The sequence below is a fragment of the Curcuma longa genome, chromosome 11 (assembly GCF_044706935.1).
Source record: "Curcuma longa cultivar G26 ecotype Majalengka, Jawa Barat chromosome 11, ITB_CL_G26_1.1, whole genome shotgun sequence".
In the NCBI taxonomy this organism is placed as follows: domain Eukaryota; kingdom Viridiplantae; phylum Streptophyta; class Magnoliopsida; order Zingiberales; family Zingiberaceae; genus Curcuma; species Curcuma longa.
In genome coordinates, this window is record NC_133871.1 from 6,280,537 (window position 1) to 6,298,182 (window position 17,646).

Genomic DNA, 17,646 nt, shown 5'->3' on the forward strand with positions numbered 1-17,646 from the left:
CAAATAATTTACAATTTTTGTTCATCACTATAAATCAATTAATCACAAATATGTGTTAAAATTTATTTATTTTAGTAAATTATTTAAAGTTCTTCCATAGGTCACCGCTTGCCTCAAAAGAATGAATTAATTAGGTGTTTAGTAACTTTTCTATAATATTTAAAACTCATTTGCTAAAATAAAAATATAATAAATTTCCAACTAAACGTTATATACCATTACTCATACCTAAATTGAACCTACTATAAATGGGTAATGGGTAAATTAATTTGTGATTATCTAAACAAATGTGTATCTTCTATAATAGAAAACTAGTATTTCACCCGTGCAATGCACGGGATATTTTTTTATATAATTAATAATTAAAATTAGTAAGTATGAGCGTTTGAATAAATAATTAAAATATAAATAACAATGATAACAACTAATTAATTTTTTTTTTTGCTCGACACATTTGTAGAACGATAACAACGGTTCTTCACCTATTTTTTCCAAGTATGTCATGATGTCATTGACAAAGTCTCCTCACAGAGTATATGATATTTTATTGTTCCTAAAAATAGTAAAATAATTGATTATTAAAAAATATTAAAATATTAGATGTAATATGTCATAATGTCATTGACAAAGTCTTTCCATAAATTAAAAGAATAATAAAACAATACTTACTCCGAATCTTCTAAGATAAAATCAAGAAGTTTTGTAAGGCGGCCACCAAATTCTTTACTTTGAGGCGATTCTCGTGCAACCATTTTGTCAATGACATCTCAAAAAAAAATTTAAGCTATAAGATAAAATGTTCGATCAATTAATCATGAAATAAAAAAATAAATTAACTTACCAAAAAGTATGTTCTCATTAACAGAATCTGTCTCCTTCAGTTCACTAAAAGACTTGAATTCATACATCATCGATGGAAATGTATCATCAAAAATTTCGCATACATGAGTTTTTGCAATAAAATTGATCTTGTATTTGTTTGTTGTTGTCTTATACTTCATTCGATTCTCTGCAACAATGATATTTTTTATGGCAAATACATGACCTTCTAATAGAATGGGTTTCACTTTCTCCATGATCGGACGTTTTATTGTTCCATGTATGCGTTCACCCTATAAATATTTAGAAAGAGTAAATATTTATATTTTTGAACAATAATCAAATATATACGTAAAAAATATATATACAACCTCTTTATCACGAAAGACACACTCCAAGCTAAAATCTCCATTGTTTCCATATGCAGGTAGATCGTAACAACGAACTAATCGGAGTTTCAACGCCCACTGCATTTTCGAACGGTTAACCTCTCGGATAAGATTAAACAGAGGAGCCATTTTTTTATTTCAATCTAAAGTGAGTGAGTAAAGATATTACAGTCTTAATTTATAGAGTGTATTGAAGAGGAATTTGAAAAGTTTAAATCGAAAAAGATGGTAATTTTATTGATGACATTAAATATAATTTAAGGCAGGACCTTGAAACTTTGGAATATGTGGTATTTCAAAGGTGGTAATATTTAATTTGTGTAACTTAAATCATGGAGTGTTGCACAAATTAAGTCTAACGATATCAATATCATTTAAATTCTAAGATGAATTTTTAATTAATATTGTAAAAGATGGAAAGTATCAACAATCAAAGAGAGCACTAATCTTTTCACGATTTTCAAAATCTCTTCAATGTCATAAATATCAAAATTGAATAATATCGATGAATCTTCATTTTTTAATTTATATGGTAATCTTTAATTAAGGTCATTTCAATTATTAATAACATTTTATTAGCTTTGCAACATTAAATGATATTTTACAATCAAATATGGTAATCTTTACCATATATAAGTTTTAGATATAACTCAAATCATTTAAATCAGACAAAAATGAAAAATAAATACTTTATTGAATTAAAAAATCATACTATTTGTGTAAAACAATTATAATGATAATTCATAAGATAAATATTTCTATATCAGGTAAAAAATAATAATAATTGATATGTAATACATAATTATTTAAATACATTAACTAAGGCTACATTTTCATAACTTAATTAAAAATAAAATGTATGTCCGTTCGAGTTGTAAAAAATCATTAATATGCAAAATACAGAGATTCAAGACATCTTCCTTAAATTAGGTTCACTGCATATATGATTAATTATTTTCATATAGATAAATATTAATTGTATGCAAAATACACAGATTCATGACATCTTTCTTAAATTAGGTTCACTGCATATATAATTTATTATTTTCATAATAAAAGATTTGATTGAAACTAAAGAGTTGAGTGTAGCTATATTAGGTCCCCAAAAATTAGGTTCCTTAAATTGTTTCCGTATAGATAAATATTAATTGTATGAAAGATTTTTGCGGTCCTCGATGGGTGTAAGTTTGTTTCCATATAGTTAAATATGTCTATAATTAATGTTTAGGCGAGGAAATTTTTAGGGAAGGACAGACAACTCTGTTTTTATATATATTATAGATATGGAGATTGGATCGAACGGTTTAGAAAGGAGGAAGGCAGTCGAGTTTGGGATTCTGGCAAACAACGGCTTGTAGGCTGAGCCGATTTCTGTTATCCGGTTCTCCCGGCCCATTTACAATGTATAATTGGGCTCCAAAATTGATCATTGCAGAAAAAAGACTAAGGATATGATTACCGAAACACGGAAAGAAAGCTAAGCTCACACGCTCATGCAGCGCATGAACTCCCAATCTTCGTCTTCCTCCTCCGCCCTGCCTCCGCCGCCGGCCTCCGAGTCGCTGGTCGTGGCGTCCGTGGTCTCGCCGTCGCTGCTGGAACTTGCTGCTCGGGCAGCCGTGCGGGCGACCAGGTACGGCATGGAGTGGAAAGCGTGGGCGAGGGCACAGGAGAGAGCGTCCCCGGACCCGGCGGCGCGCTCCTCGGCGCGGTGCTTGAGGGCGTCGAACATCATCGCAGGGTCATGCTGCATCGCCCGGAGGACGTCGGCGCAGGACGGGCCGGGCACCGCTAGCGTCACCGCGAAGCAGTGCGGCCCGTCGGCGTGCGATACCCGCACGACGCTCGGCCCCCCGAACAGGTTGTGCAACCCCCCGAGCGACTCCTGGTAAGCCCCGCCAAGAAACATCCCCAGGTAGTATCCACCTTCCTTGCCGGTGATTCCTCCGAGCTCGTGCAGGGGGAGGCTCGACTGTCCGCCGATGAACTTGTCGATCTTGCCGTCGCTGTCGCATGTCAGATCCGAGAGAATACCTTTGACCTCGGGTCGCTGGTCGAGATGGTGAATTGGGATGATGGGGAAGAGTTGCCCGATGGCCCAGAAATCGGGCATAGAGGTGAACACAGAAAAGTTAACATGGTAGGTCTTCACCGGATCAGCAACCCTCATTTCCTTCGACACAAGGTCGCACAGAGCATCGACAGCCGCAAGGTGCTCCAGCCCGAGAATGCCCTCCTTGAATTGGTCGACGCACCTCCACTTCAACCGGTCGGCATAAAGAGCACAGGTCTCGTACTCGCAGCGGAACGCAGCGGCCATCAAATTCTGGTAGTCCGAACGAACGTCATCTGCAAGTTCATCGAGAAAGCAGGCTAGATTTGGGGCCATGGACGACAATGTCTCAACTTTGCTGGTGCTGGATGACATCGCTTCGAAGATAAGCACCGAGTGGTGTGACACGAGAGCCCGGCCGCTCTCGCTGCAGATGATGGGATGGCGTACGTGCTTCCTGTCGCAGGCGAACATCACGGATCGAACCACGGCGTCGGCGTACTCGTCGAGGCTGTAGCTCACTGACATATCCGTTCCGCCTGAGTGAGAGCCATCGTAATCAATGCCCAGGCCACCGCCGATGTCGATTACTCTCATGGAGGCCCCAAGCCTTGAGAGTTCACAATATATTTGGGCGGCCTCGCTGACGCCGTCAGAAAGGAGCGCCGTCGACGGAATCTGCGAGCCAATGTGGAAATGCAAGAGTTGAAGGCAATCGAGCATGTCAAGTCGCTGGAGCTTGTGCGCGACAGAGAGGATCTGGGCGGTGGTTAGACCGAACTTGCCATTTTCACCTGAGGTAGATCCGAAATGGCCGGAATGCTTGGTTCTGAGCTTCGCACGAAGGCCAATCACCGGCCGGACACCGAGCCTCTGGCTAGTCTCCACCACAATGTCGAGTTCCTCCTCTTGTTCCAGGACGATCACTGTGTTGATATCCATGCTTCGAGCAATTAGGGCGAGGACTATGTATTCCTCGTCTTTATACCCATTGCAGATGAGGAAAGCCTCAGGGCTTCCCTTGGAGAGACAGTTCATGGCGAGAAGAAGCTCCGCTTTTGATCCGGCCTCTAGGCCGAACCCAAAAGGCGCCCCAAATTCGACGATGTCCTCCACGATGTAGCGATCCTGGTTGCACTTCACCGGGTAGACCCCTTGGTAGAGAGAGCCGTAGCCATTGGATTGGATGGCAAACTCGAAGGCGGAGTGGAGGGACTCGAGCCGGTGCCTGAGGACGTCAGGAAAGCGGACGAGAAGCGGGAGGCGGAGACCTAGACCGCCGTCGAACTTGGAATCGGAGACTTTCTTCACCACCTTCAGCAGATCAATCTCCTGGTGGGGGAGAGTGGCAGCGCCGTAAGGCCGGACGGCGACGTCGCCGGCGGCGTTGATGCAGAAGTACGGCACGCCCCAACGATCGATGCGGTAGAGCACGGCGGAGACGTCAGTGGACCACGGAGCGGGGTGATCGGTGGCGGCGCCGACCGGCGTCGTCGGAGTGCCGCCAGGGAATAACCCTGGTGCGGGAAGGGCGCCGTCCCACGCTATGCCGCAGCCAGGAGGCGAGACAGCAGCATCAACGCAAGCGAGGGCCGGCATCCCTTCCCGATCGCCGATGGAAATGAATAAAAAAGAAAACGTTACCCTTTAAATCTCGATGTCAAGATAGGGGCTTCAAAAGCCGCCGAGGCCGGAGCCCCGGCCTCCCCCTCAAGCGAAACAGGAAGAGTCTTCGGTGAAGAAGGGAAGCCCGGGCGCGCTAACGGAGGACAGGGCAACCTCCACACCGGACGCTCAGAAGAAGGCGGGGACGAAGAAATCACCGAAAGACAATCAACCTACGCCGTTGGACCTCCGGCGAAGCAGAGGCCTGGCGATCCCAAGGAGGAATGGCGGAGGCGAACGGATCCCTAGAGGAGTAAGCGGCGGTAGCGTTATAAATAGCGAGGGGTGGAGAGGCAGAGACGGAACCGGGCGAGATTTGGAAATAAAGGAGGAGGGGTTTATATAGCGAGATCGAGGGATATATAACGGTATGTTGGTGGCAGAGAGGAAGACTGAAGAATCTCGAGCGTAGCGCCGTTTTATTGGATTTTTATCGGAACGAACGCTGAATATATCGTTTCTATTTTGTACTCACGAGGATCCTGAGTTACCCGCGGCGTGTCTCCGTATGGCGAGAGCGGGCCCCACAGAGAGTTAAAACAGGATCGTCCAATCAGAGGCGGAGCGGATTCTTCTCGGCCGAAGCGCGGCGTGTACATTTTGTGGGTGGCGAAGAGAGACGTTTTTTCTGCAAGAGGAGGCGAAGAAGGAGGATCTCAACTGAGGGCCTCGATCGCGCCACGTTTCGAATTTTAAGGCATCAGCCATTTCAATGATGACGCGTTCCTTAACTTAAATTTTTTAAATATCTTCGTAAAAAAATATTATTATTATAATTATTATTATTTTGTTGGTGTTAATTTACTTTCTAAATTTTTAAAAAGGTGAAATAAAATTTAAGTACAATAAGGCATTAATTCAAATTTGATAAAATTTTAAATTATCTTTTAACTATAAATATTTAATTATCATATATTAGTCAGAAATCATATATCTATATGTATATATAAGAACCATTTTGGTGTTTATTTAGAAAGCTATAAGATAGTTATGAATGTTATTCAAACTGATTGCTAATTAAAAATAAATCAATTATCTATTTAATATTCAAATGTCAAAATTATTAATTTGTTTAAAAATATTTTGAAATATGAAACTTTTCAATATAGACAACTTTAACATGCCAAAACTCTTTCCCTTATTTTGGTTATCGTTAAAAGGGTATATTATTTTAAAACATATTAAAAAGATGCTTTGTTCTATATTTTTATTCTAAAAATACTTTAATTTTAATTAAAATTATTATATATTATAGTGATTTTGATCGAACTTTTATTTTGATCGAATTAGAGTAAACAAGACTAGATGATCTAGCGAGTTAAAAGATCAAAGGGAGTTATCAATTATTCCTATTGAAAATAGTAAAATACAAAGAAGAAAAAGGGAAAGGAATTAATTCTATTAAATAAAAATATTATTCAAATTTATAACAACAGCTAAATAATCCTCTGTGGAAATATATTTCATGGATAGAGCTAGGGTTCAATCAAGATGAGCTCGAGTTTGATCAAATTGACTTAAATTGAATTCGAGTCTAATCAAATTGAGTTTCAATCAAATCCACCCAAATAAAGAATTTCAAATTAATTTAGTGCGAATTGCATCTAAATATGTTGCACCCAAATTAATATTTTGACTTTGCGATTATTAAAGCATCTATCTTCAAGGGATACATTGGTTAAGATATTGGTCATCAAAAATATCTCGATAAGTCATCAAAAAAAAAAAAATATGTCGTTTGAGAATCAAAATTATCTTTTGCTTTCTATTCGATCAAGTGACAATATTTGACTTTTTCATTGAAAGAAAAAAAAATATGGAAGAATATCTAATATGCAAACAAAAAAAAAAAGGAAAAAAAGATCTTTTTCTTTGACCATAGATGAAAACGAAAGACTTTTCATGTAGCACGTTGAACATAAGCCTTTGACAGTTGACTGTTGACTTTTGATACTACAGGGTTGACCAAAACATATGTGTCATCATCTACCACACATATCTAGTTCATATATATTTTAAATTCAAAGGGTATTTTTGCATTAGTAAATAAGATAAATCTTAGACCATTTGTCATTCAACTTTTAGAAATTATACAAATTCTATTATATAATTTCTTGACTGTTCAACACCAACATTTCCATTGTACATAATATCAAATTTTTGTTAAAAAATATTAGTTATCCATGCAACAAATTTTTTTAATTAAATAAATATATCAGTAAAAAATTAGAATTTAAAACTTGATTTGTATTTTTTGGGACAATGATTTAATTATTTTTTTAAAAAATATATTTTACAAATTTTAGAATCACTGTCAATATTTTTTTTTAAGAAAAGCAAAATTTCATCATTTTAATTGGGCCTTGGCGGGATTTTAATTGGGCCTTGCCACAGACCCTGGAAGCTGCTATTAGCAAATTCCTTGGTATGCCCTTAGCTTTTTTTTAACCATCTATTGATCTAAGGTAATGGTTACACTGTCAAGTGGTTTATTTTTGTATCAAGAGTTCCTTTTTGTGCCACTCAGGATTTTTTTGGTTCTATATTTGTTGGACAGAAATAAGAAACTCGCAAAATAAGCTCTGTAACTCTATTGTATTTAATTGAATTTTTATTCACCCCTACTGTTACCTTGTGTTCCTTCTGTTTTACCATCATCTTATAAATTGTTTATGAATATTTTAGATTTTTCCGCCTGGTCTAGTTAATTTGACTCCTTTTGATACAGCCGTTTCGATCATTTAGTCGATTTACATGTTTAGTTCATGTGACCTGACCTGCTTGTTTTATCTAGTTATAAGTTCATTGTATGATCCATCACCCCTCCATTGTGAGAACTTTTTGAAATGTATGAATTTATGTATATGAAGAAGTCGACTGTAATTTTACAATCAGAAAGAAGCCTACTTCATTCTAATTCGGGTAAAAGTTTTTTTCTTAATATTATAACATTCATTTAGTATACCTTCTACGAGTAATTAGACAATTTGAGTTCAAAAGAGTTTTTAAATGACAACGATAAGTATGAAATTGGATTGTCCTTTTAATGACAAATAGATTAGTCTTTACTTCCACGTAAAATTAACAAGTTGTCATTGCCACATAATCTAATCCAAAATCCTCAATAATTACCTATAATAAACAAGGAAAGACGTATAAGATCAACATGAAGAGAGAAAATTTAGTCGACTAACTCCAAATTTTTTTTCTTTCCTATATTTATTTGATATTGTACTAATTTTGGGAGGGAAAAAAAAAAAAGAGAGAAAATGATGTTAAGAATTATTTTTGCAATTTGAAGTTAGTGGATGATACTAAAAGTTGATAATTTCAGAAGAACAGGCCGTTTCCCGTCGCCGTCGTCGTCTTCTTCTCTACCAACGGCGGCGGACAATTCAGTCCACCGGCGAAGTGGGCAGGGGCCACAAGGAACCGCGCACTCAACAAGTGCCACGTGGACTCGCGGCGCATCCTATAAAGAGCGACTGAGAACTGAGAAGAAAGGCCACTCCACTCCCCACGCACAAAGCTCGATTCCATCGCTTGCTCTTCGAAGAAAAAGAGAGGTTTATAGATTGCTTTCGATCTTTTACTGCATTCTTTTTTTCCGATCGTGATTTGTTTGGATTAATTCTCCTGCTGATCGCGTCCAGTTGTGATATATCATAACTCTACATGTCTTTTGATCGCGGCATGCATGCATGCAGAGCTTACTGCACGTCCATGGCGGCAGCAATGGCGTTCCCCCTCACCTTCCAAGGACGCAGATCTCAGACCTCCATGGATTCGCTTCAGATGAGATCCATCAACGGCAGGCCACTCGCGCCGCCCTCGTGGCAGACCAAGAGGGGGCCTCCGGCCACCAAGTCCAGCTCAAGCTCCGTCGTCGTCTGCGGGAAGGGGATGAACATAGTCTTCGTCGGCGCAGAGATGGCTCCCTGGAGCAAAACCGGAGGCCTCGGCGACGTCCTCGGCGGCCTTCCTCCGGCCATGGCTGTAACAATCCGATTCACCACCTGAAAAAAAAACAAAGAAAAGGCTATCGATCTTTGCATCTATTCGCGAGCTGAATCCTCTGTTCTTCCTCATCTTTGTTCAGGCAAACGGGCACAGAGTCATGACCATTGCTCCTCGATACGATCAGTACTATGATTCCTGGGACACAAGTGTGCTGGTTGATGTAAAAGTCGGCGATCGCATCGAAAGAGTTCGATACTTCCATTGCTACAAAAGGGGAGTCGACAGGGTGTTCGTCGATCACCCTTTGTTCCTCGCAAAGGTTCTTCATCTTCCTTGCTCTGTCTGTTCTCCAATTGCCTGATCAATCACACTTCTGATCATACTAATTTGTACGCTCAAGGTTTGGGGCCAAACCGGGCGCAAGCTATACGGTCCTACGGCCGGAACCGACTTCGAAGACAACCAGCAAAGATTCAGCCTTTTCTGTCAGGTCGATTCGAGATGCTAAAATTTGCAACTTCTTCTTCTTCTTCTTCAAGGATCATACCAGGATCACTTTGTTTCTGACAATTGCCATGGATGAGTTTTTCAGGCAGCTTTGTTGGCTCCGAGGGTCCTTCATCTCAACAACAGCAAGTACTACTCTGGGCCATACGGTATGAGGCTCGATCGATCGTATCATTTTTAAATTTCCCTTGCTTTCTTTGATCGTCATCCTACAGCCAATACTCACTTCCTTTTCCCGTCCTTCGCGAATAGGGGAGGATGTTATTTTTGTTGCAAATGATTGGCACACTGGTCCTCTTCCTTGCTACTTGAAGAACATCTACCAATCACAAGGGATCTACATGAATGCTAAGGTAACTAAGAGTTAAATAGTTCAGTTTGGCCTGAAGCCTTCCTTCTTTTTGTTGTTGTTGTTGTTGGGTGATGATCGAGACCAATTCCACTTCAATTTCCAGGTTGCTTTCTGCATTCATAACGTCGTCTACCAGGGTCGATTCGCTTCCTCAGACTATGAAATTCTTAATCTGCCCGAGAGATTTAAGTCCTCTTTCGACTTCATCGATGGGTATGTAATCTCATTTCGATATCGGGTGTTCTTCGATGGAGACTCAAACGGTGTTTGGAAATGTTTCAGGCACAAGAACCCTGTGAAAGGAAGGAAGATCAATTGGATGAAGGCTGGAATCATAGAATGTGACAAAGCTGTCACTGTGAGTCCATACTATGCCCAAGAGCTTGTTTCAGGAGAAGAGCGAGGAGTTGAATTGAACAACGTTCTTCGCGCCAAAGGCATCACCGGAATCGTGAACGGCATGGACATCAACGAGTGGAATCCGTCCACCGACAAATACATCACCGCAAAATTCGATGCCACCACCGTCAGGACTCTCCGAAACCAGTCTGTTTTCTCATAGCTCAAAGACCATTCAAACTCACCCAAACTTCATTTCAGGCAATGCAAGCGAAGCCGGTGAACAAGGAAGCTTTACAAGCCGAAGTAGGATTGCCGGTCGACCGAAACATCCCTCTAATTGCCTTCTGTGGGAGATTGGAAGAGCAGAAAGGCTCAGATATCTTCGCGGCGGCTATTCCCGAATTCATCGATGAGAATGTGCAAGTGATAGTGCTTGTGAGATGCATCAAACCCCCAAACTCAGCTGAATTCTTTTTGAAATTCACCGGCAAGAGCTCCTAATTCGATCGGCTAACTTACAGGGAACTGGCAAGGGGAAGATGGAGAGCGAGCTCGCCCAACTCGAAGCCAAGTACCCGAACAAAGTGAGAGCTCATATGAAGTTCAATGTTCCTTTGGCACATTTGATCATGGCTGGAGCAGATCTTCTTGCTATTACAAGCAGATTTGAGCCTTGTGGCCTCATTCAGTTCCAAGGCATGAGATATGGAGTAGTATGTCTCTACTCTTATCGTTATCTAATGGAACAGTGTTTTCGGTATCGATCCCGTTTGTTCCTGCTTTAGTCTCCTTTCTTTCGAAAGAAAGCCGGTTTTTTCTCGACTTCCTTTCTTCGGTTTCGATTATCTTCTATCCATCTAAATTTTGGGTATGATGCAGCCATCTATATGTGCCTCTACTGGTGGACTTATCGACACTGTGAGAGATGGAATCACTGGGTTTCATATGGGCGCCTTCAGTGCCAATGTAACAACTAACCATCTATTTGAATGCTTTCCTTTTTCTACATGATCTCACATCGTCTAACCTAACATTTTCGTTGTGCCTTGCAGTGCGATTTCGTCAATAAAGACGATGTGGCAAAGGTTGTGGAAGCCGTGAAGAGGGCCCTTGCGGTCTACCGAACGCCTACATTCGCACGAATGATAACAAACTGCATGAACCAAGATCTTTCCTGGAAGGTGAGGAACCTAACACTAACCGAAGAAGTTCAATGATACATGACCGTGCGACGATAATTGACATTGGTTGATGTGTTTCAGGGACCGGCGAAGAGGTGGGAGGAGTTCCTGCTCGGCTTGGGGGCGAGTGGAAGTGAGCGAGGAATCGACGGGGAGGAAATTGCTCCTCTTGCAAAGGAAAATGTGGCTGCTCCTGTTCCTCGAGAGCTGATTCGAGTCTAGTTTGAACTGGGCTCGATGTGGTACGTGATGCGGGAGACATAAAACACTACTTGCTCAAAGTTTGTGTGCTACTATACTACTCCTTGTGGTTACAACTACATTGCTGAATAAAAGAAAAACTATGAATGAAGTGAATTTTACTGATAGGAAAGAATTGCTGATTTGAGCCCAAAAAGATGCACATGATTGACGCACTAAATGACTACTATATTTTCAAAATAATACATATATATTTTTTCAAAAATAATATATATATATATATATATATATATATTAAAATATTATTTTTGCCCTATTTATTTTATTTATTTCTATTCAAAACCCATCGGTATAAATCAAACGGAGAAATCAAAGTTAGGTCGGAAGAGATCCTCCGATTTGAATAGAGAAAAGAAAGAAGAAGAAGAAGAAGAAAATGAGGTTTGAAGTTGGAAGAAAGAGAGCATGTGGGCGAACATGTAGGTGCAGCTCCACTTTCCAAAGCTTCTCCTCATTAACTCCTAATTTATAGCAGCGTCTTTGTCTTCTTCATTCAATTTACTCGACTTCCCCCAATATTTCCAACGACGCCTGGAACCCTAATTAACAAGGAGACGAAAATTCGACTATTTTCGGTTTTCAGAATTTGAAATTCAAAGACGCTTGAAAGTCCGCCCCTTCTTCTTATGTATTTTTTTTATTTTTTTAAAAAAAAATTATTTAAAAAGAAAAAGAAATAAAATATGATGATGAAGTCGGACAAAAGATGATTGATGAATGACAAGTCGTCTCCGAGTGGCATCCAGATCTCGTTTGAGTTTGATTCATTGGATCGTGTATTATTTGTAATGATTTGATGCCGCTCGCAGACCTAACTCATTTTTAGCAGATGAAAACAAAAAACTTTACGAAAGATTTTCCACGATATTTTTACTAAAAAAATGGTTAAATCAGCTTCAATGAAAATATTGTTCAATTTCAACTAATTTAGCCCCAGTGCAATGGCAGAGTGCCCATGTAATATTCCAAGTATCTATGATTCTTTTATGTAAAAGGTGGATTCACTATCCCAGCGGTCTCATACGATCGGTTCTACGACCATCTGTGAAGAGGTAAATCGAGAAGCTGCAGTTTTAGAGGAAGCTATTGTTCGGCTTTGATAAGATCTAAATTGTAAGAATGTTATGAGGGGCAAGTATCCATGATTTAATTTCTAATTACGATACAGTATATTTCCTCTAGTGGGATGACAAATTTAAGATGTTAGACTGTTGAGCTACTCGTTACAATCACTTTTGAATTTACCCTTGATAGTTGGTAAAAAATTTTTGTGGGATCAAATTGATCGTCCCTAAGATTAATCGATCTAAAAAAACTAGATACCTAATGCTAGTTAAAAAATAAAAATAAAATAAGAAATTCAACGGATTTATATGTATATAATAATTTTAGTCAAATGGTATATAAACTAGTTCAATTTTTAAAAAATACCCTTTTCCTTTGAGCTATTGAAGTCCGCTTATGCCTTTAAGCCTATTGTGTTAGTAGAGCCATCTGGTAGTCTTTATTCAAACTGTTACATGTTTTTAATCTAACCTAGCCAAGATTCAACAAACCCATCTATTGGACCTAAGCTAGTTAAAATTAGAACATGAACAAATAGAACGAACTACTCAAAAGGATTAAAGGAGCATGATAATTTAGATCCGCATAATAGTTTTGACTAAGATTGTTAGGGCTGCTCTAACCAAGCGATTGAATAATTCAGGTGGATAGCAATAACAACATGAGAATAAACACTATCGAAACTCTGAAATTAAATTTTAGATCTATCAAATTATTATTTGGAACAATTTATTCCAAAATACTTCTATGACTGGGAGTATTTTAGAACAGTGTTGGCTCTTTTCTGATGGCTTTTGCCCTTTTGCCCCCACCTACTTTATTCATGAACAAAGTCACAGATTCTATCTATCTATCATTTTTTTTTCTTCTTCTGTTTGTCAAAACCAGTCCTAACTTTCTCCCTGGCTAATGATGATATCCAGGATTAGGATGACTAATCATGGAGGAGAGCAGCATCAAACAGTCAAACTCCTGTTTAGAGTCATCATCTCCAAATTGTTTTTTTTTTTTGACAGAAGAGGACAGGGCAGTAATATTTGTAATCCATGGCAAACCGGAGCTCCTCCTCGACACTCGGGCTATTCCTGATCTATTTTTTAAATGAGACAACTTTTTTTGAATTCCGCAGCTACAACTCAGCTACCATATCAGAATTTGTATTTTTTTGAGTATTTTATTAGTGTTTGAGACTATTATTCAGGAAAAAAAATATTGCAGGTGCACCATGAACTGGGGATTCAAAACTGGGAGAAACTAGCAGGATTATGGTGTGCATTACAGCTCAAAAGGTACCTTTTTGCAGTGGCATCCTTGTAGTAGTAGGCAAAGCGAAGGGCTGGAGTTGAACCATACAAATTTTTATAATCTTTTGTTCCTCCTTTGGGAATGGTTCACGAGAGCTGCCGGTGAGAGCATAGCTTGTCAGCATCTGTTTGGAAGAAAAAATCAAGGCTTTGAATTGAATAAGAACTTTGCATCATGAATTTGGAGACGATTAAAGTAGATGACAAACTATTTGTTTAACTTACTAGAGATTTGTTGACCTCAAAGTGTGGATAAAGCCTTCCGTGTAGAAATTAGCACGAAGATCTCAAATTTTTCTTACTTTCTTTCATTTATTGTTTTCTTTTTCTGTCTTTACTTCTCGAAATTGAAGTCTGGTAATTTCCAGCGCTGTTGTCCTTTTCCACCAGTGCTACAGTGTGTGCCTCGGTGCTGCTTCCCCATCCTCTCTGTTTCCTCCCCACAAAGCGGCGAGTTTTAATTTCTTTGTCATTCTCTCCTTCTCCCCCTTCCCACATCAGTGAAAAAGTGGGATTTTGAAGGTGGAAATGGAGAAAAGATCTTGCCTTTCTTCCCAATCTCCTGTTTCTAGCTTCTGCGGCGTTTGAGAGTAGAGAAATGCATCGCTTTTCTTTCCTTCTCCACCGTTATTGATCCCCACCTTCAGATCCTGCTCCTTTTTTCTTGTAATTTTTGGTTAATGGCGTCGGTTCCTGTCGCCGTCGTTTTGTTGCTTCTCGTCCTGGGGCTCGAGTTCGAGCCCTCGTCGGGGGATCCAGAGGTGGCGGCGCTGATGGAGATGAAGGCGGCCCTGGACCCGGAGGACCGGTTCCTCTCGTCCTGGACCGGTGACGGCGACCCATGTCGCGGCGACTTCGAGGGAGTGGCGTGCAACGAGCACGGCAAGGTGGCGAACATCTCGCTGCAGGGAAAGGGTCTCTCCGGCTCCATCTCCCCAGCTGTGGCGGCGCTCAAGTGCCTCTCTGGCCTCTATCTGCACTACAATGCCTTGACCGGGAAGATTCCGCGCGAAATCGGCAACCTCACTGAGCTCACCGACCTCTACCTCAACGTCAACAATCTATCTGGGAGCATTCCTGTGGAGCTAGGGAACATGTCGAGCCTGCAGGGTGAGTTCCTTCCCGCAGCTTCTTCTTCTTTCTTTCTGAAAAAAAAATACAAGAAACAAATGAAATGGAAAGATTGTCTCGTTTCTGTTGCATGCATGCGATAACGATGCTGAATAACTCCAATTCTTAAGCCATTTAGTTTCCTACTTTGCTGGCAGTGTTGCAGTTATGCCATAACCAGCTAAGTGGTAGCATACCAACTCAATTGGGGCATATGAAGAAGCTTACCATTGTTGCCTTGCAATCCAATCGCTTGAACGGAGCAATACCTGCAAGTTTAGGCGATCTGACTCAGCTGTTACGATTAGATTTGAGTTTCAATAAGCTGTTTGGCTCCATCCCTGTCAAGGTAGCTCAGCTCCCTCAGCTGACGGTGTTTGATGTTAGAAATAACTCTCTTTCCGGCAATGTACCTACTGGTAATTCCAAGTCCATATCTTGTATTCATTTGTTTGTAGATCTGTATCCTTTTATGAACTTGAGATGCTTTTCCATGTAAATAAAGGTCTGAGGAGTCTGGGCGAACGATTTCAGTATGGAAACAACAAAGGACTGTGTGGTGTTGGATTTGCTTCACTCAAGGTTTGTGATTCATATGATCCTCTCGAGCCTAACAAGCCTGAACCTTTTGGACCAGAATCGAGAACGAAGCCACAGCAGATTCCTGAGTCTGCAAACTTGAACTCAAACTGCAATGATTCTCGCTGTTCGAACGATGAAAGATCCTCTAAAACTGTTGTGGTTGTTGTTGTTGCCATTTTAGTTTGTGGGACAATCTCAGGGCTCTTTGCCTGTGTCTGGTACCGTCGCAGGAAGCAAAAGATTAGCAGTGCGCTTGAGGTATCGGATAGCCGGCTCAGCACTGATCAACCAAAGGAAATATATCGCAAGAGTGCCTCCCCACTCATCAGCCTCGAGTATTCGGGTGGATGGGATCCTTTGGCTGACGGCAGAAGTGGTGTTGGCTTCTCGGAGGAGGTATCACAGAGCTTCAGGTTCAATCTGGAGGAGGTTGAGTGTGCAACTCAGTACTTTTCGGAGGTTAACTTGCTAGGAAAAAGTAACTTTGCAGCGACTTACAAGGGCATCTTGCGAGATGGAAGTATAGTTGCTGTTAAGAGCATCAACAAGACGAGCTGCAAAACTGATGAAGCTGAATTCTTGAAGGGTTTGAAGTTGCTCACTCTGTTGCGGCATGAAAATCTTGTCACCTTGAGAGGGTTCTGCTGCTCGAGAGGAAGGGGTGAGTGTTTCCTAGTGTATGATCACATTCCAAATGGTAATCTAGCTCAGTATCTAGATTTGAAGGAGAATCCAGGAAGAGTTCTTGACTGGCCTACAAGAGTTTCCATCGTTAAGGGCATTGCAAAAGGTAACAAATTCAAACTCCAGTTTCCAATCAATTTAGTATGCAATACTTGAAATTTGATGATATCATCCTTGATGCAAATCTGATCTTTACTTGCATTGATCCTCTCATGTTCCTTATGCACGGCGATTCCATTGTTCTCATCTCTAACTCAAATTCAATCATTAACAAGCTCATAACAGCTTCCACATATTCTTGTGTTCCTATGTGCAGGCATTCATTATCTACACAGCAACAGACCAAACAAGCCCACAATTGTCCATCAAAACATATCAGCAGAAAAAATCCTGATCGATCAGCATTTCATCCCTCAACTCTCCGGTTCTGGTCTGCACAAACTCTTCGCTGATGATGTTGTCTTCTCCACGCTCAAGGCTAGTGCTGCCATGGGCTACTTAGCCCCAGAATACACTACTGTTGGACGATTCACAGAAAAGAGCGATATATATTCGTTTGGAGTCATCATCCTCCAAATCCTGGCAGGAAAAACTAATGTAAACCATTTGCGACTGGGTCAGGATTCTGGCAAGCTCGAAAACACCATCGATGAGAATCTTCATGGCGACTACTCCAGAAAAGAGGCAGCCACACTTGCTGGAATTGCAATGGTTTGCACAAGTGAGGTACCGAACCAGAGGCCGACTATGGAGACTGTGCTCAAACAACTGAACATGAGTTGATCGCTCTGCGCCTGCAGCTATTGTTTCCATCATCTTATTCACTGCACTGTGTTCCTAAATCTCAGGGATGTTTATTGCTATGTGGTCTGTGACCTTTCCTAACTGCTGACCTGGAGAAATAGATACTTGCTCTAGTAATGAACTCTGCATGTTGGTAAGCTTAGCCATGTAATATGTGCTCTGTTGCAAACTATTCCATCAGAGGGAATGCAATCTTTTGATCCTTCAGCTGCACTGACAATGTGGTAAAATTAGCATCATCAATGCTCTAATTTTATGTAATCTGGTCATTCAGACAATTGATGATCAATGCAAAACTGGAACTCGGTTGAATTCATCAATGTGTATGATCAAATTATCTAGTTACCTTTGTAAGAGATGGTTTTGCTCAATTGATCTTCCTCTTCTTTCATCTAAAACATGAGAAATATTCAAGGTCAGTGTATGTGCAGGCCATTGCAAACTGATTAAGCCAAAATTCACATACCTTGAACCTATTCTGATGATCTGCTGTTTCACTGTTCTTTATTCTGGGAAATGACAGATCTTATAAGCTAGCTATCAAAATGCAAACCAAAACATTTTTATA

The 17,646-nt window shown here is 40.4% G+C and overlaps 3 protein-coding genes across 3 annotated transcripts; 2 read left to right on the forward strand and 1 right to left on the reverse strand.

Moving 5' to 3' along the window:
* Positions 1–2,574: 2,574 nt before the first annotated feature.
* Positions 2,575–5,226, reverse strand: LOC141842395 (arginine decarboxylase-like). Its single transcript, XM_074730605.1, has one exon. The coding sequence runs from the start codon at positions 4,858–4,860 to the stop codon at positions 2,692–2,694; it is 2,169 nt and encodes a 722-aa protein (XP_074586706.1). The 5' UTR covers positions 4,861–5,226; the 3' UTR covers positions 2,575–2,691.
* A 3,480-nt stretch (positions 5,227–8,706) lies between these two features.
* On the forward strand, positions 8,707–11,490 carry LOC141837029 (granule-bound starch synthase 1, chloroplastic/amyloplastic-like). The gene is made up of 12 exons (XM_074724512.1): positions 8,707–8,922; positions 9,026–9,205; positions 9,287–9,376; positions 9,479–9,542; positions 9,646–9,746; positions 9,849–9,958; positions 10,028–10,271; positions 10,346–10,522; positions 10,609–10,800; positions 10,967–11,053; positions 11,140–11,268; positions 11,350–11,490. Exons 1-12 carry the CDS (start codon positions 8,707–8,709, stop codon positions 11,488–11,490), a joined length of 1,731 nt encoding a protein of 576 aa, XP_074580613.1.
* Positions 11,491–14,404: 2,914 nt separating this feature from the next.
* Positions 14,405–17,449, forward strand: LOC141839515 (protein NSP-INTERACTING KINASE 2-like). Its single transcript, XM_074727264.1, has 4 exons — positions 14,405–15,008; positions 15,167–15,427; positions 15,514–16,380; positions 16,591–17,449. The coding sequence occupies exons 1-4, from the start codon at positions 14,579–14,581 to the stop codon at positions 17,055–17,057; spliced, it is 2,025 nt and encodes a 674-aa protein (XP_074583365.1). The 5' UTR covers positions 14,405–14,578; the 3' UTR covers positions 17,058–17,449.
* The last annotated feature ends 197 nt before the right edge of the window (positions 17,450–17,646 follow it).